A 26059-nucleotide genomic window follows, 5' to 3' on the forward strand; every position below is an offset into this window, starting at 1 on the left:
CAGAATGAGGCCCAACGGGGAGAGATGAGCATGGCAGGAATTGAAAGAGCTGAGGGAGAGCACTTACTGAGCGACTGAACGCCAAAAGTCATCGACCTCTACTTACCGCACAGAGGAATGGGCAAGCCACTGCGGGTAGTGTTGAAAGGTGGAAAGCGCTTGGGCCCGGGAGATCAGAATTCATGATCTGCCCCTTATCTACTGCGACACCTTGGGTAAATCACTTCATCTCAGTCCGCTCGTATGCAAAACGGGGTTAAAAACCCGTTTTCCCTCTCCTCTAGAACAGGGACTCTAACGGACCTGATTATCTAGTATCATCATCATCAATCGTATTTATCGAGCGCTTACGGTGTGCAGAGCACTGCACTAAGCGCTTGGGAAGTCCAAGTTGGCAGCATATAGGGACGGTCCCTACCCGACACCGTTAGGAGGAGTGGAGAGACTTGGGCAAATGAAGTTTTTTGAGCAAATGACGCGGGAAGCAGAGTGGAAAGTTGGAGAGGCTGGAGGCAGGGAGATAAGCAAGCGGGCCAGAATATAAGAAGTGGCTGGACCATTCGTTCATTCATTCAATCGTATTTATTGAGCGCTTACTGCGTGCAGAGCACCGGACTAAGCGCTTGGGAAGTCCAAGTTGGGCCAGTGAGGCGGCCATTTGGACAGAGAGGAAGGGGTGGATTCCACAGAGGTTGCGGAGGAAAAACCAACATTATCCGGCGACAGAATGACTCTGGAGATTGAGGGCAAGGCCCGAGTTCGAGGCAAGAGTGACGCCTGGGTCACCAGCTCGAGAGACGGGAGAACGGTGGCGGTGTCGAGTGTGACTTGGGAAAATAGGTGGACGACAGGATTCTGGAGGATTTAGATCCTTTTACATGTGAAGAATGACTGAAAACGTCCGCACTAACAGCACAATGGCGTATTTAATTCTTACGAAATCTCGGCTAGCAAGTCACTTACCAAGGCAGTTATGGTGGGAAAATTTTTTGACATTTCTCTCAGCAGAGTGCAGGTCCTGACATCCCACAGTTCCAGCGGTTTATCTTTGAATACAACAGCCAGGTACTGCCTAAAATAAATGAGCTCGATGAACCTGATTTCCCCATTTGAATAACAGGCGTAACGCGGGCACCAAAAGTAAAACAAAATCAAATCGTCCAAATGATTTGTGCAACTGAACTTGCACCCTGTCTTTCTCACCCCAACGGCCATTTTTAGCATCTACCAGGATTAACTGTTGTTTAGTCGCTCGGCTTTTATGTTTATATCAATTTTTAACAAATGGCTCATTACTTACTTGTCTTCCCAACCAGTCGGTCGGTTTGTCAGGCGACTCCTTTTACTTTCCTTTTATTCGAAAGCACTCCAGCGAGAAGCGCGGGCCTGGGAGCTGGAGGACCCGGGTTCCAACTCCGGCTCGGCCCCTCGCCTGCTGGGTTACCTCGGGCAAGCTACTTAACTTCTCTGCGCATCCAACTGTAAAACGGGGATTCGCTACCCGCTCTCCCTCCTAATTAGACTGTGAGGAAGGGAAAATCATCATCATCATCATCAATCATATTTATTGAGCGCTTACTGTGTGCAGAGCACTGTACTAAGCGCTTGGGAAGTACAAATTGGCAACATATAGAGACGGTCCCTACCCAACAGTGGGCTCACAGTCTAAAAGGGGGGGACAGACAACAGGTGTCCCACCTGATTGTCTCGTATCGGCACCGGGGCGTAGCGCACGGCAGGCAGTTAGGTACCATCTTTAGGATTACGATAGTCATCACTCAGTGCTTGACACACAACAAGACGCGGTAAAATGAATCAATTAGCAAATTGATCAATGAGTGAATGAGGAATCAATGGACTGATAACTGATATTCACGCTTGAAATTTTCATTAGGTGCTTTAGGCCGCTGAGATATCAGCTTTGGAGCGTCGGAGCTGCTCGGACCATAAACCTACGGCAACTCCCCTCGGCTGGGGGTCCCCGACTTCCTTCCCGACGCTCCCTCCCGCCTCGGAATATCCCAGTTGCCTATTCTGGGAGCTCAGAGAACCACAGAAAAAGAGCGAGAGCAAGACGAAAATCCCTGCGGGGGAGATTCACGACAGAACAAAAGACAAGCACGGAGAAGCTCGGCGGAAAGAGCCTGGGCTAAACTCTTGGGAAGAATATAATATAACAATAAACGGACACATTCCTTGCCCACAGTGAGCTTGCAGCCTAGGAGGAGACTAACGTTCATATCAATCAATCAATCAATTGTATTTATTGAGCGCTTACTGTGTGCACAGCACTGGACTAAGCACTTGGGAAGTACAAGTTGGCAACATACAGAGACGGTCCCTACCCAACAGTGGGCTCACGGTCTAAAAATAAATAAAAACATATAAATAAAAACAGACAGGCAAGGTACGGCGACTCGTCCGTAATCAATGCAGGCTCCGGCTCCGCCTCGTCTGCTGTGTGACCTTGGGCAAGTCACGTCACTTCTCTGAGCCTCAGTTCCCTCATCTGCAAAATGGGGATGACGACGGTGAGCCCCACGGGGGACAACCTGATCAATCAATCAATCGTATTGATTGAGCGCTTACTGTGTGCACAGCACTGTACTAAGCGCTTGGGAAGTACAAGTTGACAACATATAGAGACGGTCCCTACCCGACAGCGGGCTCACAGTCTAGAGGGGGGGGGGGACAGACAACAAAACAAAACATATTAACAAAATAAAAACTGATGGCCTTGTATTCCCCCCCAGCGCTTAGAACGGTGCTTTGCCCATAGTAAGCGCTTAATAAATGCCGACGCAGTAATCCATAGCGTCAATATAAATAAGCAGAACTGTAGATTGATACACATCATTAGTAAAATAAATAGAATAATAAATATGTACATATATACACACGTGCTGTGGGGCGGGGAGCAGGGTAGAGCAGAGGGAGGGAGTAGGGGTGATGGGGAGGGAAGGAGGAGCACAGGAAAAGGGGGCTCAGTCTGGGAAGGCCTCCTGGAGGAGTTGAGCTTTTAGTAGGGCTTTGAAGGGGGGAATTGTGTTAGTTTTGCAGTTGTGAGGAGGGAGGGCATTCCAGGCCAGGGGTAGGATGTGGGCCAGGGGTCGAAGGCGGGACGGGTGAGAACGAGGCCCAGTGAGGAGGTGAGCGGCAGAGGAGTGGAGGGTTTGGGCTGGGCTGGAGAAGGAGAGAAGGGAGGGGAGGGAGGAGGGGGCGAGGGGATGGAGAGCTCTGAGGCCAACAGTGAGGCATTTTTGCTTGATAAGAAGGTTGACAGGCAACCACTGGAGATTTTTGAGGAGCAGGGTGACATGTCCAGAGGATGTCGGAGGATGGAATTACCATTACCTCCCCCTTCTAATCAATCAATCAATCAATCGTATTTACTGAGTGCTTACTGTGTGCAGAGCACTGGACTAAGCGCTTGGGAAGTACAAGTTGGCAACGTATAGAGACGGTCCCTACCCAACAGTGGGCTCACAGTCTAAAAGGGGGAGACAGAGAACAAAACCAAACATACTAACAAAATAAAATAAATAGAATAGATATGTACAAGTAAAATAAATAAATAAATAAACAGAGTAACAAATATGTACAAGCATATATACATATATACAGGTGCAGTGGGGAAGGGAAGGAGGTACGATGGGGGGATGGAGAGGGGGACGAGGGGGAGAGGAAGGAAGGGGCTCAGTCTGGGAAGGCCTCCTGGAGGAGGTGAGCTCTCAGCAGGGCCTTGAAGGGAGGAAGAGAGCTAGCTTGGCGGATGGGCAGAGGGAGGGCGTTCCAGGCCCGGGGGAGGACGTGGGCCGGGGGTCGATGGCGGGACAGGCGAGAACGAGGTACGGTGAGGAGATTAGCGGCGGAGGAGCGGAGGGTGCGGGCTGGGCTGGAGAAGGAGAGAAGGGAGGTGAGGTAGGAGGGGGCGAGGGGATGGACAGCCCTGAAGCCGAGGGTGAGGAGTTTCTGCCTGATGCGCAGATTGATTGGTAGCCACTGGAGATTTTTGAGGAGGGGAGTGATATGCCCAGACCGTTTCTGGACAAAGATAATCCGGGCAGCAGCATGAAGTATGGATTGAAGTGGAGAGAAACACGAGGATGGGAGATCAGAGAGAAGTCTGATGCGGTAGTCCAGACGGGATAGGATGAGCTTGAACGAGCAGGGTAGCAGTATGGATGGAGAGGAAAGGGCGGATCTTGGCAATGTTGCGGAGCTGAGACCGGCAGGTTTTGGTGACGGCTTGGATGTGAGGGGTGAATGAGAGAGCGGAGTCCAGGATGACACCAAGGTTGCGGGCTGGTGAGACGGGAAGGATGGTAGTGCCGTCTACAGTGATGGGAAAATCAGGGAGAGGGCAGGGTTTGGGAGGGAAGACAAGGAGTTCAGTTTTGGACATGAATAAATATTCATTATTCTATTTATTTTATTAATGATGTGTGTATATATATATAAAAAGGCGGGCTATAAGTTGGAAGGGAAAAGAGGGGAGGGGATTCAATTGCAATAAATATGATTGAATTGAAATACCCCCCTCACCACCCCAATTGTGTAAATATATACATATTCATTATTCTATTTATTGTATTAATGATGTATATATATCTATAGATATACATATATCTATAGATATATATATATAAAAGGAGGGCTATAAGTTGGAAGGGAAAAGAGGGGAGGGGATTCAACTGCAATAAATATGATATTGAATTGAAATACCCCCCTCACCACCCCACAGCACTTGTGTAAATATATACATATTCATTATTCTATTTATTGTATTTACTGTATTATTGTATTTATTGTATTAATGATGTATATATATATAATGTATATATAAAATAAAAGAGGGCTATAAGTTGGAAGGGAAAAAAAGGGGAGGGGATTCAATTGCAATGAATATATTTGAATTGAAATACTCCCCTCACCACCCCACAGCACTTGTGTAAATATATACATATTCATTATTCTATTTATTGTATTTATATATATATATATATATGGAAGGCTATAAGTTGGAAGGGAAAAGAGGGGAGCGGATTCAATTGCAATGAATATGACTGAAATGAAATACCCCCCTCACCACCCCACAGCACTTGTGTAAATATATACATATTCATTATTCTATTTATTTTATTAATGATGTATATATGTATATACACACACACACACACACATAAATATATATATATAGTTCCATGCATTTATTTTGATGCTATTAATGCCTGTCTACTTGTTTTGTTTTGTTGTCTGTCTCCCCCCTTCTAGACTGTGATCCCATTGTTGGGTAGGGACTGTCTCTACCTGTTGCCGAATTGTACTTTCCGAGCGCTTAGTACAGTGCTCTGCACACAGTTGGCGCTCAATAAATATGACTGAACGAATGAATGAATACGGCAGCAGCAGCAGCACTCGGCTGGTAGAGGTGCCACCCTTGGCTCACAGTAGTGAGCACTGATGTCAATATAGTCAATTTTCAAAAACAAAACATATAATAATAATAATGGAATTGGTTAAGCGCTTACTATGTGCCAAGCACTGTTCTAAGCATTGGAGAGGACACAAGGTGATCAGGTTGGTCCACACGGGGCTCACAGTCTTAATCCCCATTTTACAGAGGAGGTAACTGAGGCCCAGAGAAGTTGAGTGACTTGCCCAAAGTCACACAGCTGACAATTGGCGGAGCTGGGATTTGAACTCAGGACCTCGGACTCCCGAGCCCGTGCTCTTTCCACTGAGGAGGAGGCGCTTGGGAAGCCTGCCAAAGTCAAGGTATGGGAGACGGAAGAGGGGCAGGAAAATGGCAGGGGATGATGGAGAGGAAGTCGGGTAACGGGAGGAGTCAAGCCAATCATTCATTCATTCATTCAATCGTATTTATTGAGCGCTTACTGTGTGCAGAGCACTGTACTAAGCGCTTGGGAAGTACAGGATGGCAACATATAGGGACGGTCCCTACCCAACAACGGGATCACAGTCTAGAAGGGGGAGACAGACAACGAAACAAAATATGTAGACAGGTGGCAAGTCATCAGAATAAACAGAAGTAAAGCTAGATGCACATCACTAACAAAATAAATAGAATAGGAAATATGTACAAGTCAAATAGAGTAATATATACTGAGCACTTACTGTACATGGGGCACTGAACTAAGCGTGGGAGAGTACAATAGAACAATAAACAGATACAAAATAAATAGAATAGCAAATATGTACAAGTAAAATAAATAGAGTAATATATACTTAACACTTACTGTATGTGGGGCACTGAACTAAGCGTGGGAGAGTACAATAGAACAATAAACAGACACAAAATAAATAGAATAGTAAATATGTACAAGTAAATAGAATAGTAAATATGTACAACTAAAATAGAGTAATAGATACTGAGCACTTACTGTGCGAGGGGCACTGAACTAAGCGTGGGAGAGTACAGTATAACAATAAACAGACACAAAATAAACAGAATAGCAAATATGTACAAGTGAAATAGAGTAATATGTACTGAGCACTTACTGTGTGCGGGGCACTGAACTAAGCGTGGGAGAGTACAATACAACAATAAACAGACAAAATAAACAGAATACTAAATATGTACAAGTAAAATAGAGCAATATATACTGAGAACTTACTGTGTGCGGGGCACTGAACTAAGCGTGGGAGAGTACAATATAACAATAAACAGACACAAAATAAATAGAATAGTAAATATGTACAAGTAAAGTAAATAGAGTAATATATACTGAGCACTTATTGAGCGCGGGGCACTGAACTAAGCGTGGGAGAGTAGAATAGAACAATAAACAGACACAAAATAGAATAGTAAATATGTACAAGTAAAATAGAGTAATATATACTGAGCACTTACTGTGCGTGGGGCACTGAACTAAGCATGGGAGAGTACAACAGAACAATAAACAGACAGAAAATAAATAGAATAGTAAATACGTACAAGTGAAATAGAGTAATATATACTGAGCACTTACTGTACGCGGGGCACTGAACTAAGCGTGGGAGAGTACAATAGAACAATAAACAGACACAAAATAAATAGACTAGTAAATATGTACAAGTAAAATAGAGTAATATATACTGAGCACTTACTGTGTGAGGGGCACTGAACTAAGCGAGGAAGAGTGCAATATCACAATAAACAGACACAAAATAAATAGAATAATAAATATGCACTAGTAAAATGAATAGAGTAATACATACTGAGCACTTACTGTGCGCAGGGCACTGAACTAAGCATGGGAGAGTACAATAGAACAATAAACAGACACAAAATAAACAGAATAGTAAATATGTACAAGTAAAATAGAGTAATATATACTGAGCACTTACTGTGCACGGGGCACTGAACTAAGCGTGGGAGAGTACAATAGAACAATAAACAAAATAAATAGAATAGCAAATATGTACAGGTAAAATAGAGTAATATATACTGAGCACTTACTGTGTGAGGGGCACTGAACTAAGTGTGGGAGAGTACAATAGAAAAATAAATAGACACAAAATAAATAGAATAGTAAATATGTACAAGTAGAATAAATAGAGTAATATATACTGAGCACTTACTGTGCGCAGGGCATTGAACTAAGCATGGGAGAGTACAATACAACAATAAACAGACACAAAATAAACAGAATAGTAAATATGCACAAGTAAAATAGAGTAATATATACTGAGCATTTACTGTGCGCAGGGCACTGAACTGAGCGTGGGAGAGTACAACAGAACAATAAACAGACACACACAAAAGTAGAAAAGTAAATATGTACAAGTAAAATAGAGTAATATATACTGAGCACTTACTGTGCGTGGGGCACTGAACTAAGCATGGGAGAGTACAATAGAACAATAAACAGGCACAAAATAAATAGAATAGTAAATATGTACAAGTAAAATAGAGTAATATGTGCTGAGCACTTATTGTGCATGGGGCACTGAACTGAGCATGGGAGAGTACAATAGAACAATAAACAGACACAAAATAAATAGAATAGTAAATATGTACAAGTAAAATAGAGTAATATATACTGAGCACTTACTGTGCGAGGGGCATGGAACTAAGCATGGGAGAGTACAATAGAACAATAAACAGACACAAAATAAATAGAATAGCAAATATGTACAAGTAAAATAAATAGAGTAATAGATACTGAGCACTTATTGTGCGCGGGGCACTGAACTGAGCGTGGGAGAGTACAATAGAACAATAAACAGACACAAAATAAATAGAATAGTAAATACGTACAAGTAAAATAAATAGAGTAATATATACTGAGCACTTATTGTGCGCGGGGCACTGAACTGAGCGTGGGACAGTACAACAGAACAATAAACAGACACAAAATAAATAGAATAGTAAATATGTACAAGTAAAATAAATAGAGTAATATATACTGAGCACTTACTGTACGTGGGGCACTGAACTAAGCGTGGGAGAGTACAATAGAACAATAAACAGACACAAAGTAAACAGAATAGTAAATATGTACAAGTAAAATAGAGTAATATATACTGAGCACTTACTGTGCGAGGGGCATGGAACTAAGCGTGGGAGAGTACAATAGAACAATAAACAAAATAAATAGAATAGTAAATATGTACAGGTAAAACAGAGTAATATATACTGAGCACTTACTGCGCGAGGGGCACTGAACTAAGTGTGGGAGAGTACAATAGAAAAATAAACAGACACAAAATAAATAGAATAGTAAATATGTACAAGTAAAATACAGTAATATATACTGAGCACTTACTGTGCCAGAGGCACGGAACTAAGTGTGGGAGAGTACAATAGAACAGTAAACAGACACAAAATAAACAGAATAGTAAATATGTACAAGTAGAATAAATAGAGTAATATATACTGAGCACTTACTGTGCACGGGGCACTGAACTGAGCATGGGAGAGTACAATAGAACAATAAACAGACACAAAATAAATAGAATAGTAAATATGTACAAGTAAAATAGAGTAATATATACTGAGCACTTGCTGTGCGAGGGGCACTGAACTAGCAATAAACAGACACAAAATAAATAGAATAGTAAATATATACAAGCAAAATAAACAGTAATATCTACTGAGCACTTACTGTGCGTGGGGCACGGAACTGAGCATGGGAGAGTACAACAGAACAATAAACAGACACAAAATAAACAGAATAGTAAATACGTACAAGTAAAATAGAGTAATATATACTGAGCGCTTACTTATATTGTACAATATAACAATAAACAGACACAATACGCTGTCCACAACCATCTCACAACATAGAGGAAACACATCTAAGTGTTTCTGCTTAATGTAGCTGTCATCATATAAAAGAAAATCACCCCTTGCATCTGTTCTGATGATGCTCAATCCAGGCCGACGTACTTACTTCAAATGAGACACTTTGATCATTTCAATAGCCGGTTCATCGCTACCTCGTTCGCCACGGAAGGCAACGCTCCTGCCTGAAATTCACAAATTAAAAGAAAACAGGGACGGGCACTCAGAAAATAGTCTCCGAAAAAGACATAAACCAATTTAACGGACCTATCACACCTCGGCGTATTGTATTGTATATTGTATTGTATATTGTATATCCCTCCTCTGGAGGGAGCGGACATGTGGCTCATTCATTCATTCATTCATTCATTCAATCGTATTTATTGAGCGCTTACTGTGTGCGGAGCACTGTACTAAGCGCTTGGGAAGTCCAAGTTGACAACATATAGAGACGGTCCCCACCCGACAGTGGGCTCACAGTCTAGAAGGTGTGAGAAGCAGAGTGGCTCAGTGGAAGGAGCCCGGGCTCTGGAGTCGGAGGTCATGGATTCAAATCCCGCCTCCGCCGCGCTTGTCAGCTGTGCGGCCTTGGGTAGGTCACTTCCCTTCTCTGGGCCTCAGTTTTGCGTCACCTGTAGAATGGGGATGAGGGCTGTGAGCCCCCCGTGGGACAACCTGATCACCTTGTACCCTCCCCAGCGCTTAGAACGGTGCTGTGCACATAGTATGTGCTTAATAAAGCATATATGTATATATGTTTGTACATATTTATTACTCTATTTATTCATTTTACTTGTACATATCTATTCTATTTATTTTAGTTTGTTAGTATGTTTGTAGTAGTAGTTAGTAGTTATTTAGTTTGTTAGTATGTTTGGTTTTGTTCTCTGTCTCCCCCTTCTAGACTGTGAGCCCACTGTTGGGTAGGGACTGTCTTTAAATGTTGCCAACTTGTACTTCCCAAGCGCTTAGTACAGTGCTCTGCACCCAGGAAGCGCTCAATAAATACGATTGATTGGTTGATTGATTGATTGATTCCATACCGCTGCGGTCTCTCATGTCATTTGGCACTGAGCTACACTCTTATCTCGCCTTCCCAGGAAAAGATTTGCATTTTCGCCCGAAAATTCGAGGTGCCATTAACTGATCAGAGATATGTGCGGGAAGGATAAAGGCTATTAGGAGAGAATCAATCAATCGCATTTATTGAGCGCTTACTGTGTGCAGAGCACTGTACTAAGCGCTTGGGAAGTACAAGTTGGCAACAAATAGAGATGGTCCCTACCTAACAGCGGGCTCACGCAGCCCCCGTTCATTCATTCATTCTATAGTATTTATTGAGCGCTTACTGTGTGCAGAGCACTGCATCAAGTGCTTGGGAAGTACAAGTTGGCAACATATGTGCTTTGCACATAGTAAGCACTTAATAAATGCTATTAATGGAAAAAAAAAGACAACGCTATGGAGTTTCTGCTTGGTGCCAAGGTGGAAGGTTTTAGAGGTTGGAGGTTTTAGGAAAACAGGAGATATGGAATGAATTTTTTTTTTCAAATAATTCAGGCAGCTGAACGAAGGAAGGACTGGAGTGGAGAGAGAAAGGAGCGAAACGGCTGATACAGTAGTCAAGGTGGGATAGAATCAGGGCTTGGATCAGCGCTGGTAGCGGTACGGATGGAGAGGAAAAGATGGATTTTAGAGATGCTGTGAAGTTAGAACCGACGGGATTTGGTAACGGGTTGAATGAGAGAAGTGAGTCGAGGATGACGCCAAGATTACGGGCTTGTGAGCCAGGGAGATCGGTGGTGTTTTCTAAAGCGATGCAGAAGGCCAAGAGGAGGACAGGATTGGGATGGGAACATGAGGAATTCTACTTTGGATATGTTTAACTTGGGGCGGAATATCCAAGGAGAGATGTTCTCAAGGCAGATGGTAACTGGAGCCTGGGAGGAGCAAATAATAATAATAATAATGGCATTTATTAAGCGCTTACTATGTGCAAAGCACTAGAGTTCTCCGAGGGAGTGGGTGTGGATGGAGAATAGAAGAGGACCCAGAACTGATCGTTGATGGATTCCCACAGTTAGTAGGTGGGAGGCAGAGGAAGGGCCTGCAAAAGAGACTGAGAAGGAACAGCCAGAGAGATAGGAAAACCGGGAGAGGACAACATCCATGTAGCCAAAGTTGGGTAATATTTCAAGGAGAAGGGATCGGTCCAGTGTTGAAGGCAGTTGGGAGGTTGAGGAGGATTAGGATGGAGTAGAGACCACTGGATTTGACAAAGAAGAAGTCACTGGTGACAGAGACGGAAATTTCTATGGCGGGAAGGGGGAGGAAGCCGGATCGGATGGCGTCAAGGGGAAAATTGGGGGAGAGGAAACGGAGGCAGTGGGTGTAGACAAATGGCTCCTAGAATTTGAAGAGGGATGATCGGAGTTGAGGAGGATTAGGATGGAGTAGAGACCACTGGATTCGACAAAGAAGTCGTCACCGGTGACCTTAGAGACGGAAATTTCTATGGCGGGAAGGGGGAGGAAGCCAGATCGGATGGAGTCAAGGGGAAAATTGGGGGAGAGGAAACGGAGGCAGTGGGTGTAGACAAACGGCTCCTAGAATTTGAAGAGGGATGATTGGAACTGAGGAGGATTAGGATGGAGTAGAGACCACTGGATTCGACAAAGAAGAAGTCACTGCTGACCTCAGAGATGGAAATTTCTATGGCGTGAAGGGGGAGGAAGCCAGATCGGACGGAGTCAGGGGAAAATTGGGGGAGAGGAAACGGAGGCAGTGGGTGTAGACAAATGGCTCCTAGAATTTGAAGAGGGATTGTAGGAGGATGAGAGCGTTATCTGAAGAGTGTCGTGGAGTCGAGGGAGGGCTTTTTTTTTGTTTTGATAGGGGATATCTGAGCACATCTGAAAGCAATGGGGGAGGAGTTTTGGCAAGTGAACAGCCGAAGATGGTGGTCAAGGGAAGGAAAAAGAGACGGGGCAACTGTGAAGTGGAATCTCCTCTTGAGATTCTGCTGGAAAAAATGGGAAAACTGAAGAGGGGACAGAAGGAGGGAGGGACTGGCGAGGAGCAGAGGAGATCACGCCTGATAATTTCAATTTTATCGACGACGTGGACGAGTCAGGTGAGGCAATCCTGATTCGTTTGTAACTACCAAGACAATGTTAATCTTCTGAAATATTAGTCACTCTCACTCTTCCTCCCTACTCCTCACACTTAGCCCTGACTCATCTTCTTCCTCTCTCCTCCCCACCTCCCTCACTCAATCATACAAACCTGCTCCAATCCAACTCACTGCGTGGACCCTACTTTTTGTTACATTTTTAAAATTTCTCTAAGTGCTTCAGATAGTTTACAGGCAGGGGTAATGTAAGTGTTTATAGTGTATTTATGTACTGTAGTTAATAATAATAATTACGCTATTTGTTAAGCACTCACTAATCAATCAATCAATCGTATTTTCAAACCTGCTCCAATCCAACTCACTGCGTGACCCTACTTTTTGTTACATTTTTAAAATTTCTCTAAGTGCTTCAGATAGTTTATAGGCAGGGGTAATGTAGTGTTTATAGTGTATTTATGTACTGTAGTTAATGATAATAATAATTATGCTCTTTGTTAAGCACTCACTAAGTGCCGAGCACTGTTCTAAGCGCTGGGGTTGATACAAGGTCATCAGGTTGTCCCACATGGGGCTCACGGTCTTAATCCCCATTTTACAGATGAGGGAACTGAGGCGCGACTTGCCCAAGGTCACGCAGCAGAGCCGGCATTCGAACCCACGTCCTCTGCCTCCCAAGCTCGTGTTCTGGCCACTAGCCCACGCTGCTTCTCTAGTTTTATACGGTTTTAATAGCGACGTGATTTTATGTCAATATGAATGCTGAACACAACATAATCAATGTAGTTAGCAGTTCCTCTAGACTGTGAGCCCACTGTTGGGTAGGGACCGTCTCTATATGTTGCCAACTTGGACTTCCCAAGCGCTTAGTACAGTGCTCTGCACACAGTAAGCGCTCAATAAGTGCGATCGATTGATTGATAGTTATACGATTCATCTATAATTGCTTGACTATACAATTCTGGGTAATTCTGGCCACAACAGGGTATTCGTTATCAGTTCAGGAATCAATTTGCTGTTCAACCATCGTTCCTACGGCAATACCGGTTTTGATCTACAATCAATCAATCGTATTTATTGAGCGCTTACTGTGTGCAGAGCACTTTACTAAGCGCTTGGGAAGTACAAGTTGGCAACATATAGAGACAGTCCCTACCCAACAGTGGGCTACCACTGAGGAGCAGCGTGGTCTGGGTTCTAATCCCGCCTCTACCACTTATCCGCTGGGTGACCTTGGGCAAGTCACTTAACTACCGCTCCGGACCCCAGTTACCTCATCTGTAGAGCGGAGGTTAAGACCGGGAGCCCCACATGGATCGTGGTCTGAGTCCAACCCGATCAGCCTGAATTTAGCCCAGTGCTTAGTCCAGTGGCTGGAACGTAGTAAGTGCCTCAATTTACCGTTTTAAAAAATACAAAAAAACAGGTCTCAAGAGCCCGCTGTTGGGTGGCGACCATCTCTATACGTTGCCAACTTACAGTGCTCTGCACACAGTAAGCGCTCAATAAATACAACTGAATGAATGAATGAACCAATCACGTCCTATGTCTAATTTCATGAAATACAAATAAGTGAATGCTAAAAGAAAAAAATCATGCCACTGACCAACCTCAAACCGGACACTGTCTAGTGAAAAACATTTTCCCTACTGAAAGCTCACCTCCTCCAGGAGGCCTTCCCAGATTGAGCCCTTTTCCTCGGCTCCTCCTCCCCTCCCCATCGTCCCAACTCCCTCCCTGCCCCACGGCACTTGTGTATATGTGTACATACTTATTATTCTATTTATTTTATTAATGATGTGTGTATATCTATAATTCTATTTATTTATATTGATGCCTACTTGTCTCGTTTTGTTGCCTGTCTTTCCCCTTCTAGACTGTGAGCCCGTTTTTGGGTAGGGATTGTCTCTTTGTTGCCGAATTGTACCTTCCAAGCACTTTGTTGGGGAGCGATTGTCTCTCTGTTGCCAAATTGTACCTTCCAAGCACTTTGTTGGGTAGGGATTGTCTCTCTGTTGCCTAACTGTGCCTTCCGAGCACTTAGTACAGAGCACACAGTGAGTGCTCAATAAATACGACTGAACGAATGCACTTTCTGAAATGACTGTAGGCTCCTGCTGGGCAGGGATCGTGTCTCTCGATTTTACTGCACTGCCGAGCGCTTAGTACGGCGCTCTACACGTTTTAAGTGCCCAATAAATACCATTACTTGACAGGGTGAATCTGGTGGTTCCGCAATTTCCCGGAGACCAAAAAAATTTGTTGCCCGATGAACACGTACCTGTTGGAAGGTCAACCAGCTGCAGTTCATTTCTCACTAACCCCAAATTATTGGGGGTTGATGTCGCAAAGGAAAGAAAACCAGTCAAACTCGTCCACTCGATGCCCCTGTTAAAAAAAAATACTTCGATTATTTCGTTTTGTGAATCCTTTTCAGTAAAATGCAAGGCCACTTTCCCAGGCTGAAACACGAGCCTGTTTACTTGCCACTGAAATGCCCAAAAAGTTAGTTGTGAGGCTGCCTTTTGTAGTCCACGCTGTGGAGCTCGTTGTGGGCAGGGAATGTGTCTGCTCCCAGGCGCTCAGTACAGTGCGTGCTCCGTAAATACGACTAATAATAATGGTGAATTAACCTGGGATGATGTGTGTCTAATCCCACTTGGATCCCCCTCTGAAATGAATAAATACATTTTTTGCGGTCACAAAAATAATCATTTATTACCGGTGTTCAGCGCTCTGAACTTTCTAGACTGTGAGCCCGCTGTGGGGTAGGGACCGTCTCTATCTGTTGCCAACTTGGACTTCCCAAGCGCTTAGTCCAGTGCTCTGCACACAGTGGGCGCTCAATAAATACGGCTGAATGAATGAATGAATGAATCTGCCCCACAGCAGGGTCCCTGGCACATAGTAAGCACTTGACACACATCATTTGAAAAAAAAAAACTATTAAGGCACGGAGGAGATGCTGGTCTGCCTAGTCCAAAGGCACGGCAGGCGATTATTTTACTGTCTGTTTGCCCTTGAGACTGAACGCTCCTTGTGGGCAGGACTCGCGTCTACTGACGGTCTTTTTTTTAAAAAAATGGCATTTATTAAGCGCTTACTATGTGCCAAGCACTGTTCCAAGCGCTGGGGGATACAAGGTGATCAGGTTGTCCCACGTGGGGCTCACAGTCTTAATCCCATTTCACAGACGAGGGAACTGAGGCCCGGAGAAGTGAAGTGGCTTGCCCAAGGCCCCACAGCTGACAAGTGGCGGAGCCGGGATTCGAACCCATGACCCCTGACTCCAAAGCCCGTGCTCTTTCCATTGCACTGGATTAAGAGCACTGCACTTGCTCTTGCGTCTTCCCCACAGCACCTGTATATATGTTTTTACGTATTTATTACTCTATTTATTTATTTATTTATTTTACTTGGACATATTCTATTTATTTTATTTTGTTAATATGTTTGGTTTTGTTCTCTGTCTCCCCCTTCTAGACTGTGAGCCCGCTGTTGGGTAAGGCCCGTCTCTAGATGCTGCCAACTTGGACTTCCCAAGCGCTCAGTACAGTGCTCTGCACACAGTAAGCGCTCAATAAATATGATTGAATTAATTGAATGAATGAATGAATGAATGAATGAATGAATGAATGATGCCAAACGTTTCATTCAGTGCTTTGCTTTCCCTCCCACTCAATAAGTTGACCGCAGCCGGGAAGCAGCACGGCCTGGTGGACCGGGCACGGGCCGCCTGGAGGGATCTGGGTTCTAATCCTGCTCCCGCCACATGTCTGCTGGGTGACCTGGGGAAAAATCACTTAACTTCTCTGGGCCTTGGTTCCCTCATCTGTAAAACGGAGATTAGATTGCGAGCCCCACGTGGGGCAGGGACTCTGTCTAACCCGACTAGCTTGTATCTACCCCTTTGCACATAGTAAGCGCTTAACAAATACCCTCATTATTATACCCCAGCATTTAGAACAGTGCCTGATACATAGTAAGCACTTAACAAATACAATAAAAAACTAAAAATCAACACCAACACTACTAACAGCTCTGTCATGCCACCTTGGTAGAACCATAAATAATACTGATTATGATGGTATTTGTTGAGCGCTTACTACGTGCCAAGCGCTGACGTGAGCCGCAGCAGGGTGAGGAGCCACAGAGATCAACTGGAAACCTGGTGCTAGGGAGGGGAAAAGGTACCTGTATTCATTCAGTTGTATTTACTGAGCGCTTACCGTGTGCAGAGCACTGTACTAAGCGCTGCTCTCCGTAGAGGGGACCGCTGGTGCGCCCTTTAGAGCCCCAGGAGGAAAACTGAGCAAACGAGGGATAATGCCCAAATCGGAAAAGGGTCCTACTTTCTGGTAAAAAAAATAATAAATGAAAACGCCGGAGGACCTCGGTTCTAATAATAATAATAATAATGGCATTTATTAAGTGCTTACTATGTGCAAAGCACTGTTCTAAGCGCTGGGGAGGTTACAAGGTGATCAGGTTGTCCCACAGGGGGCTCACAGTCTTCATCCCCATTTTACAGACGAGGTAACTGAGGCCCAGAGAAGTCAAGTGACTTGCCCAAAGTCACACAGCTGGCAAGTGGCGGAGCCGGGATTTGAACCCATGACCTCCGACTCCAAAGCCGGGGCTCCTTCCCACTGAGCCAAGCTGCTTCTCACGAATCCTGCTCCTCCACTTGCCTGGTGTGTGACCTCGGGCAAGCCACTTCACTTCTGTGCCTCAGTTTTCTCAACTGCAAAATGGGGATCCAATACTTGATCTCCTTCCTACTTAACTGTGAGCTCCATTTCGGGCAGGGACCGTGTCCCACCTGATTAACGGGTTGTCTACCCCAGCACTTAGAATAGCGCTTGACACATAGTAGGCGCTTAAAAGGTATCCTATGGAAAAAAAAAGATATAAAAGGCATGAAGCCTCACTCACAAACCAAAAATGGTACAGCAGATTACAAGGTTATTGATGCTACCAGCATCTTAAAGAAGCAGCGTGGCTCAGTGGAAAGAGCCCGGGCTTTGGAGTCAGAGGTCATGGGTTCGAATCCCGGCTCCACCACGTGTCTGCTGTGTGACCTTAGGCAAGTCACTTCACTTCTCTGGGCCTCAGTTCCCTCATCTGTCAAATGGGGATGAAGCCCGCGAGCCCCCCGTGGGACCACCTGATCACCTTGTCACTTCCCCAGCGCTTAGAACAGTGCTTTGCACATAGTAAGTGCCTAACATATCTATTCCATTTATTTTATTTTGTTAATATGTGTTGTTTTGTCCTCTGTCTCCCCTTTTAGACTGTGAGCCCACAGTTGGGTAGGACCGTCTCTATATGTTGCCAACTTGTACTTCCCAAGCGCTTAGTACAGCACTCTGCACACAGTAAGCGCTCAATAAATATGATTGATTGATTGATTAACAAATGCCATTATTATTATTATTATTATTATTATTATTATTATTATCTTAGGGTGAGGGAAGATGAAGTCAAAACAGAAAATGGTATAATCACTTGAGTTTCGCCCAAAATACTATTTTTTTTTTTTTGGTCAAAGACAAAGTGGCTAAATTTTTCACTTTCTTCACTAACTGGACCAAAATAACATTCACTGCAAGAACTACAGAGCAGCACGTTTTTCCAACAAGTATCCTTTTAATTGTTATATTCTTTGAGTTGAGACTGTGATTTCCAATTACCAGAGGGCTAATTACGCAGCTGGTGTATTTACACACGCGCTTTACTCCTCTCCTGTGTCTTCTCTTGCCATAATTTCGGGTATTTCACTATTCCCCAGGAGGACAGAAGTGTCTTTGGCTTTCCAAAAGCTGGTCTTAAAAGCGGTATTTTAGTCTGAGTGAAAAATGACTGAATTCTCTGTAAATTGATTCATGTGGGTTATTTCAACCCACGATGGGCATGGATAATGAGTTAAAGATAAAGACGTAATAGCTACTAAATTAATAGCTAATAGTAATAGCTAATAAACTGATGGGTTGGATAATAAAATGATTTGATTCCAGAGTCAGACATTTGCTATTTTGGTGGAGAGCAACCTGCAGGTCCAACGCGGGGCTGAGCAGAAAGAGCCTGGGCCTGGAAGCCTGAGGATCTGGGTGCTAATCCTGCGCCGCCACTTGCCTTTTGTGTGACCTTGGGCAGGTCACTTGACTTCTGTGGGCCTCAGTTCCCTCATCTGTAAAATGGGGATTAGGACAGTGAATCCCATGTGGGACAGGGACTGTGTCCAACCTATCCTGTATCTACCACAGCGCTTAGGACAGTGCCCGGCACATATTAAAAGCTAAATAAATACCATTAAAAAACAGGTACATTTATAACACAGTTATCACGGAACTGCATTATCCTTGCATATCCTTGCATTAGGGCTGGTTTTCCCTGTTTTGACTTTTCCGAAATATACACTTTGGCCCAAAGGGAATCTGTTTCCATTCTCAATAATAATAATCATAATAATGGCATTTATTAAGCGCTTACTATGTGCAAAGCACTGTTCTAAGCGCTGGGGAGGTTACAAGGAGATCAGGTTGTCCCATGGGGGGCACAAGTTGATAATCACTCCAATCTACAACTAATTGGAGTTCGATGTAAACGGAAATGTACATTTCCACTGAAATGTAGTAGCTGAAAAGTACGAACTAATTTTCAAAGAGGTTGAAAGGGATTAAATGACTGGAAATTGAATAATGCAATTCCTGAGCCGGATGACTACGCATTTCAGGGATATGAGATTTCTCCTTGACTCAACTGAGAATCTCCAGGAGAAGTCCGGTGGTCTGAGCCATCGGGCCTCCAATTTCCCCGGACTCATTCTGCAATTTAAACTTTTATTCCAATTAGAGATTTGCCCAAGCCACGTAAAGTCAGTTTTGCTGCATTAAAATCCTTCCCACGTGAGAAAATATGCTGAGAAAGTCCCATTCATAACTGACACCTATGTTTGTTTAGATATGTAGGTACCTAAACAAACACCTGTTACAGTACCGATTCATTCATTTTAGACTGTGAGCCCGCTGTTGGGAAGGGACTGTCTCTATATGTTGCCAACTTGGACTTCCCAAGCGCTTAGTACAGTGCTCTGCACACAGTAAGCGCTCAATAAATACGACTGATTGATTTACCATTTGCAGTTTGCATTCTAAGCTGCCTCGCTGAAATCTAAACTTCTCCAAGTCCCTGCTCAAGGAGCACAGCATCATAACACGTCACTAACAAAGGTTTTTAAAACTAAACTGGCTCAGTATCTTAATCTAGAAACGGATGACCCTTTTACGCAGAAATACGGGACATCTAAACACTGGATCTGCTGTATATATATAACTTTTTGAAGGCACTAGAAAATTCTGTAAACTTACAACTGAAACTCACCTTCAGTTAGATGAAAAGATTTAAAAAAACACAAAAAATCAATCATATTTGAAGATGATACTACCAACATGTACTCATAATACTATGTTGAGAATATTCACACTATACAGGACATCTAAAACGGTTTTCAGAAACAGTTTGGATCTGCTGTATACAACTTTTTGAAGACACTAGAAAATTTTGTGTTCCAACCTTGCAAACTTACAACTGAAACTTACCCTGAAACTCACCTTCAGTTAGATGAAAAGATTAAAAAAAAACCCAAAATCAATCATATCTGAAGATGATACTACCAACATGCACTCATAATACTGTGTTGAGAATATTCACACTACACGGGACATCTAAAACAGTTTTCAGAAACAGTTTGGATCTGCTGTATACAACTTTTTGAAGACACTAGAAAATTTTGTGTTCTGACCTTGTAAACTTACAACTGAAACTTACTCTGAAACTCACCTTCAGTAAGATGAAAAGATTAAAAAAACCCAAAAAATCAATCATATTTGAAGATGATACTACCAACATGTACTCATAATACTGTGTTGAGACTATTCATACTATACTTCTACATCCATTCATACATACATACATACATCTACATATACTATACATACTATACATACATACTACACTACTATACATATATACACTACTATATACATGCATACACTACTATACATACATACTACTACTATACATACATACATACTATACTATACTATACATCTAAAACGGTTTTCAGAAACAGTTTGGATCTGCTGTATACAACTTTTTGAAGACACTAGAAAATTTTGTGTTCTGACCTTGTAAACTTACAACTGAAACTTACTCTGAAACTCACCTTCTGTTAGATGAAAAAACCCAAAAAATCAATCATATTTGAAGATGACACTACCAACACGTACTCATAATACTGTGTCGAGAATATTCACATTTAAGGTTAGTTTCTACACTTATCAGTGAGATGAGAAAACGCTCTTGTTCCAGAGAGGCTGTTCCTACAAATATTTCATTAATTCATTCATTCAATTGTATTTATTGAGCGCTTACTGTGTGCAGAGCACTGGACTAAGCGCTTGGGAAGTACAATTGGCAACGTATAGAGACGGTCCCTACCCAACAGTGGGCTCACAGTCTAGAAGGGGGAGGCAGAGAACAAAACTAAACATATTAACAAAATAAAATAGAGTAATAAATACGTACAAACATATATACATTCATTCATTCTTTCAATCGTATTTATTGAGCGCTTACTGTGTGCAGAGCACTGTACTAAGCGCTTGGGAAGTCCAAGTTGGCAACATATAGAGATGGTCCCTACCCAACAGTGGGCTCACAGTCTAGAAGGGGGAGACAGAGAACAAAACAAAACATATTAACAAAATAAAATAAGTAGAATAAATATGTGCAAGTAAAATAAATAGAGTAATAAATACGTACAAACATATATACAGGTGCTGTGGGGAAGGGAAAGCCCGAAATTGCCAGGCTTGGCTTCATTTTGCCACACCTGATGACTGACAGTTCAGCCGGGAAAATGCTGACATGGACAGTCCCTGGGAAAGGAAACTGAACATCCCTTCTCCCCGAAGCAAAATTTTCCAAATCAGCCTTTCAATATAATGATCTGCTAATGCGGACACCCAGGTGCTGTGGGGAAGGGAAGGAGGTAAGGCGGGGGGTATGGAGACGGGGAGGAGGGGGAGAGGAAGGATAATTATTTGTCATTATTATTAATATTATTGCATTATATTGCATATCATATTATTAATATATCACATATTATTATAATATTGTTTAAATATTATATTATATATTAATATATTACTATGATTTTATTATATAATTGTGTTATTAGTATTATTATTTGGGTCATTCTGGTTTAGTTCTGTCATAGTGCTTATAAGAATCGTATCTGTGAGATTTCATCATGGCTTTCCTGTTTAATACTGACTTGCTGAAATATTAAAAAGGGATTTGAGTATCCACTCGGGCGGTGTCGTAGAGACGGTCGACTAGGAATGGAGACTTGCAGCAGATGGCTGCAGTGGGGAGTGAGGGTCCCCGTCCCGCTGGACGCCCGGGAGGCTGGAAGCCGGGCGCTTCGCCGCGGGTATGGAACGAATGAACGGATTCGTCCCAAACGGAAAATCCTCGAGGGTGGGAGCGAGGGGCTTCCCCCGTGGGTGTGGAACTCAAGCGGATTCCTCCCGAGTGGAAAGTGTACATGAATACAAACAGACTGTAAGGGAATTCCGCCTGGGTGGGACCTGGGGGTTCTGCCACGCGCGACTGTGAGCCCACTGTTGGGTAGGGACCGTCTCTATATGTTGCCAACTTGTACTTCCCAAGCGCTTAGTACAGTGCTCTGCACACAGTAAGCGCTCAATAAATACGATTGAATGAATGAATGAATAATGTATACATGTGTTCCTCCCATTAGGGAAGCTCTGATATTACTAATTGATTACACTCCCCCCGAAAGGGAAGTTCAATCCACTGCACCTAAACAATTAAGTAATTCAATTCCCTTTGTGGAATAACTTTTATATAAAACTCAGGCTTTCCGTCCCTGGCCTCTGTCTCTCTCTCGCCACGCTGATTACCAAATTAACCCGTCCCCGGACGACGGGTGACATAAATGGCGATGAGGATGGGGTCGGCGATAGGCGACAGGGAGCCAAGAGGGATGTTCGAACTCCTTGCAGACCTCCCCCTCTCCATCCCCCCGCCTTAGCTCCTTCCCTTCCCTGCAGCACCTGTATATATGTATATATGTTTGTACGTATTTATTGCTCTATTTATTGATTTTGCTTGTACATATTTATTCTATTTATTTTATTCTGTTTATATGTTTTGTTGTCTGTTTCCCCCTTATAGACTGTGAGCCCACTGTTGGGTAGGGACCGTCTCTATACGTTGCCAACTTGGACTTCCCAAGCGCTTAGTACAGTGCTCTGCACACAGTAAGCGCTCGATAAATATGATTGAATGAATGGAAAACCTCGAGGTAGGCCAGCCGGCCAGGTGGATGTGAATCCACAAGAAAGCAGCCACCTAGACTTGGGCCCAGGGGTGGATGTGACCCCTACTCATGGTCAAGGTCGTGACCTCTGGATCTCGTGACGCGCTTGGCTCGGACGATCCACCGAAGCCAGCAAGGAAGGATCGGTGCCTTCTGATGGAATAACCCCACTACATAAAGCCAGCACTAACCAAGTTATCGAGTTTTAAATTGCAGGCACCAGACTGTTCTTACATGAGAGATCTGGGTGTGCTGGAAGCTGATTCATAACGCCCCCAATGAAAAAGTTCCTGATGATGACCAAAAAACCTCTCCGCTCTGATTTAAAGTACTGAAAACATCGCGTGAATGTGGGAATGAGCACACCCTCCTCTTTGAGTGTTAACGTGCAGGGCGTTCTGGTTTAAGAGTTGAAATGACTGAGTGAGAATGTTCCCCTCTCATACTCTATCCTAATCCTCCTCGACCTCTCAGCTGCCTTCGACACTGTGGCCCACCCCCTTCTCCTCAACACACTATCCAATCTTGGCTTCACAGACTCCGTCCTCTCCTGGTTCTCCTCTGATCTCTCTGGTCATTCATTCTCAGTCTCCTTTGCAGGCTCCTCCTCCCCCTCCCATCCCCTTACTGTGGATGTTCCCCAGGGTTCAGTGCTTGGTCCCCTTCTGTTCTGTTCGATCTACACTCACTCCTTTGGTGACGTCATTCGCTCCCACGGCTTCAACTATCACCTCTACGCTGATGACACCCAGATCTACATCTCTGCCCCTGCTCTCTCCCCTCCCTCCAGGCTCGCATCTCTTCCTGCCTTCAGGACATCTCCATCTGGATGTCTGCCCGCCACCTAAAGCTCAACATGTCCAAGACTGAACTCCCTGTCTTCCCTCCCAAACCCTGCCCTCTCCCTGACTTTCCCATCTCTGTTGACGGCACTACCATCCTTCCCATCTCACAAGCCCGCAACCTTGGTGTCACCCTTCACTCCGCTCTCTCGTTCACCCCTCACATCCAAGCCATCACCAAAACCTGACGGTCTCAGCTCCACAACATTGCCAAGATCCGCCCTTTCCTCTCCATCCAAACCGCTACCCTGCTCGTTCAAGCTCTCATCCTAGCCCGTCTGGACTACTGCATCAGCCTCCTCTCTGATCTCCCATCCTCGTGTCTCTCCCCACTTCAATCCATACTTCACGCCGCTGCCCGGATCGTCTTTGTCCAAAAACACTCTGGGCATGTTACTCCCCTCCTCCAGTGGCTACCAATCAATCTGTGCATAAGGCAGAAACTCCTCACCCTGGGCTTCAAGGCTGTCCATCCCCTCGCCCCTTCCTACCTCACCTCCCTTCTCTCCTTCTCCAGCCCAGCCCGCACCCTCCGCTCCTCTGCCGCCGCTAATCTCCTCACCGTTAGGCCTCGTTCTCGCCTGTCCTGCCGTAGACCCCCGACCCACGTCATCCCCCGGGGCCTGGAATGCCCTCCCTCTGCCCATCCGCCAAGCTGGCTCTCTTCCTCCCTTCAAGGCCCTACTGAGAGCTCACCTCCTCCAGGAAGCCTTCCCAGACTGAGCCCCTTCCTTCCTCTCCCCCTCGTCCCCCTCTCCATCCCCCCCAACTTACCACCTTCCCTTCCCCACAGCACCTGTATATATGTTTGTACATATTTATTACTCTATTTATTTATTTATTTATTTTATTTGTACATATCTATTCTATTTATTTTATTTTGTTAGTATGTTTGGTTTTGTTCTCTGTCTCCCCCTTCTAGACTGCGAGCCCACTGTTGGGTAGGGACTGTCTCTATATGTTGCCAGCTTGTACTTCCCAAGCGCTTAGTACAGTGCTCTGCACACAGTAAGCGCTCAATAAATACGACTGATTGACTGATTGCTCTGCAATAGTAAGCACTCAACAAATACCACCGCCTGACTGGTTACGGCATCCAACTGGGTGGGTAGACCCGTGGTGCCGTACGTGCCCTTCCTTTCTGGACACGGTGGGAACCAGTTTTCCCATTTCAACTTCTAGATGTACTGGCGGGTTCTTGCTGTGCAGTGGTTTCAACTCCCCGGAGAGGCTCCTCGGCCTTGGCTGGCAGCGAATTTAGAAAGTGGGGGATTCCCGGGAAAAACCCTTTTAACTGGCAGCTAAAAGCACGCAACCACCAGTAAGCACACAGTAAGCACTCAATAAATAAGACTGAATGAATGAACCACCATAATGAGGCCTAAATGTTGACTAGTACTGGCCTGCTTACAAAGGTTTTACCGACAAAGACCAATCATTTCCTGGTATCTTACAAGTGTACGTATCAACAGTAATAATAATGAAAATTACCGTATTTGCTAAGCGTTTACGATGTGCCAAGCGCTGTTGTAAGCGCTGGGGTAGACAACCAGTTAAGCGGCTTGTCCCATGTGAGGCTCAGAGCCTTAATCCCCATTTCACAGATGAGGTAACTGAGGCCCAGAAAAATTAAATGACTTGCTGATAAGTGGCGGAGCCAGGATTAGAACCCACAACCTCTGAATCCCAAGCCCGGGCTCAACTTGTAGCCACCCCAGCGCTTAGAACAGTGCTTTGCACATAGCAAGCGCTTAATAAATGCCATTATTATTATTACTATTATTTCCGCTAAGCCACAGTGCAAAATTCCTGTAGAGGACCTTGGTTTTAGGAGTCCTCCCTTCCTCCTATTTTCTTCAAAATGTACTTGCTTGTCTTGGTTTCCAGTTTGTGCCTGGTTCCTGGGACTTTTTCCCTGTTTGCCCCAAAGTTTTTCTTAATGAGACTTGGAAAATTCCCTGTTACTTTCTGCATTGGACGGGTCGTTCGTTTATATAGCGGCCTCCTGTCAGCTTCCAATTTAACTGCACTAGTTCCAATTGATGGAAATGCTATTTCCAGGACTAATTTTCATGCCCATCGTCTGACACTGGTTGCCCTGTATCATCAATCGCATTTACTGAGCACTTAGTGTTTGCAGAGCACTGTACTGAGCGCTTGGGAGAGTACAATACAACAGAGTTGATATTTATGGCCCAATACAAATCACATCATGCCCAAGTATCATGCCCAAGTACAGTGCTAAGCGCTTAGTACAGTGCTCTGCACATAGTAAACGCTCAATAAATACAATTGATTAAAGGGCAAACGTTAAGTGGTGCCTTTTCTGCTATTTATATTAAGAAGCAAAACTAGTGCGACAGCTAATGATTTAATTCAGTATAACA

General features: G+C 44.1%; 1 protein-coding gene across 2 annotated transcripts in view; it reads right to left on the reverse strand.

Annotated features, from left to right (window-relative positions):
* WDR11 (WD repeat domain 11) overlaps positions 1–26059 on the reverse strand; it is a 141408-nt gene that overhangs the window by 70349 nt on the left and 45000 nt on the right. For both annotated transcript variants that reach the window (XM_038757737.1, XM_038757736.1), the window contains exons 12-14: positions 14701–14807; positions 9399–9474; positions 964–1072 (exon numbers count right to left, since the gene is read on the reverse strand). In XM_038757737.1, coding sequence (XP_038613665.1) covers positions 964–1072; positions 9399–9474; positions 14701–14807 — 292 coding nt within the window. The remainder of the gene's footprint in view (positions 1–963; positions 1073–9398; positions 9475–14700; positions 14808–26059) is intronic.

This window comes from Tachyglossus aculeatus, chromosome 16 (genome assembly GCF_015852505.1).
Source record: "Tachyglossus aculeatus isolate mTacAcu1 chromosome 16, mTacAcu1.pri, whole genome shotgun sequence".
NCBI lineage: Eukaryota > Metazoa > Chordata > Mammalia > Monotremata > Tachyglossidae > Tachyglossus > Tachyglossus aculeatus.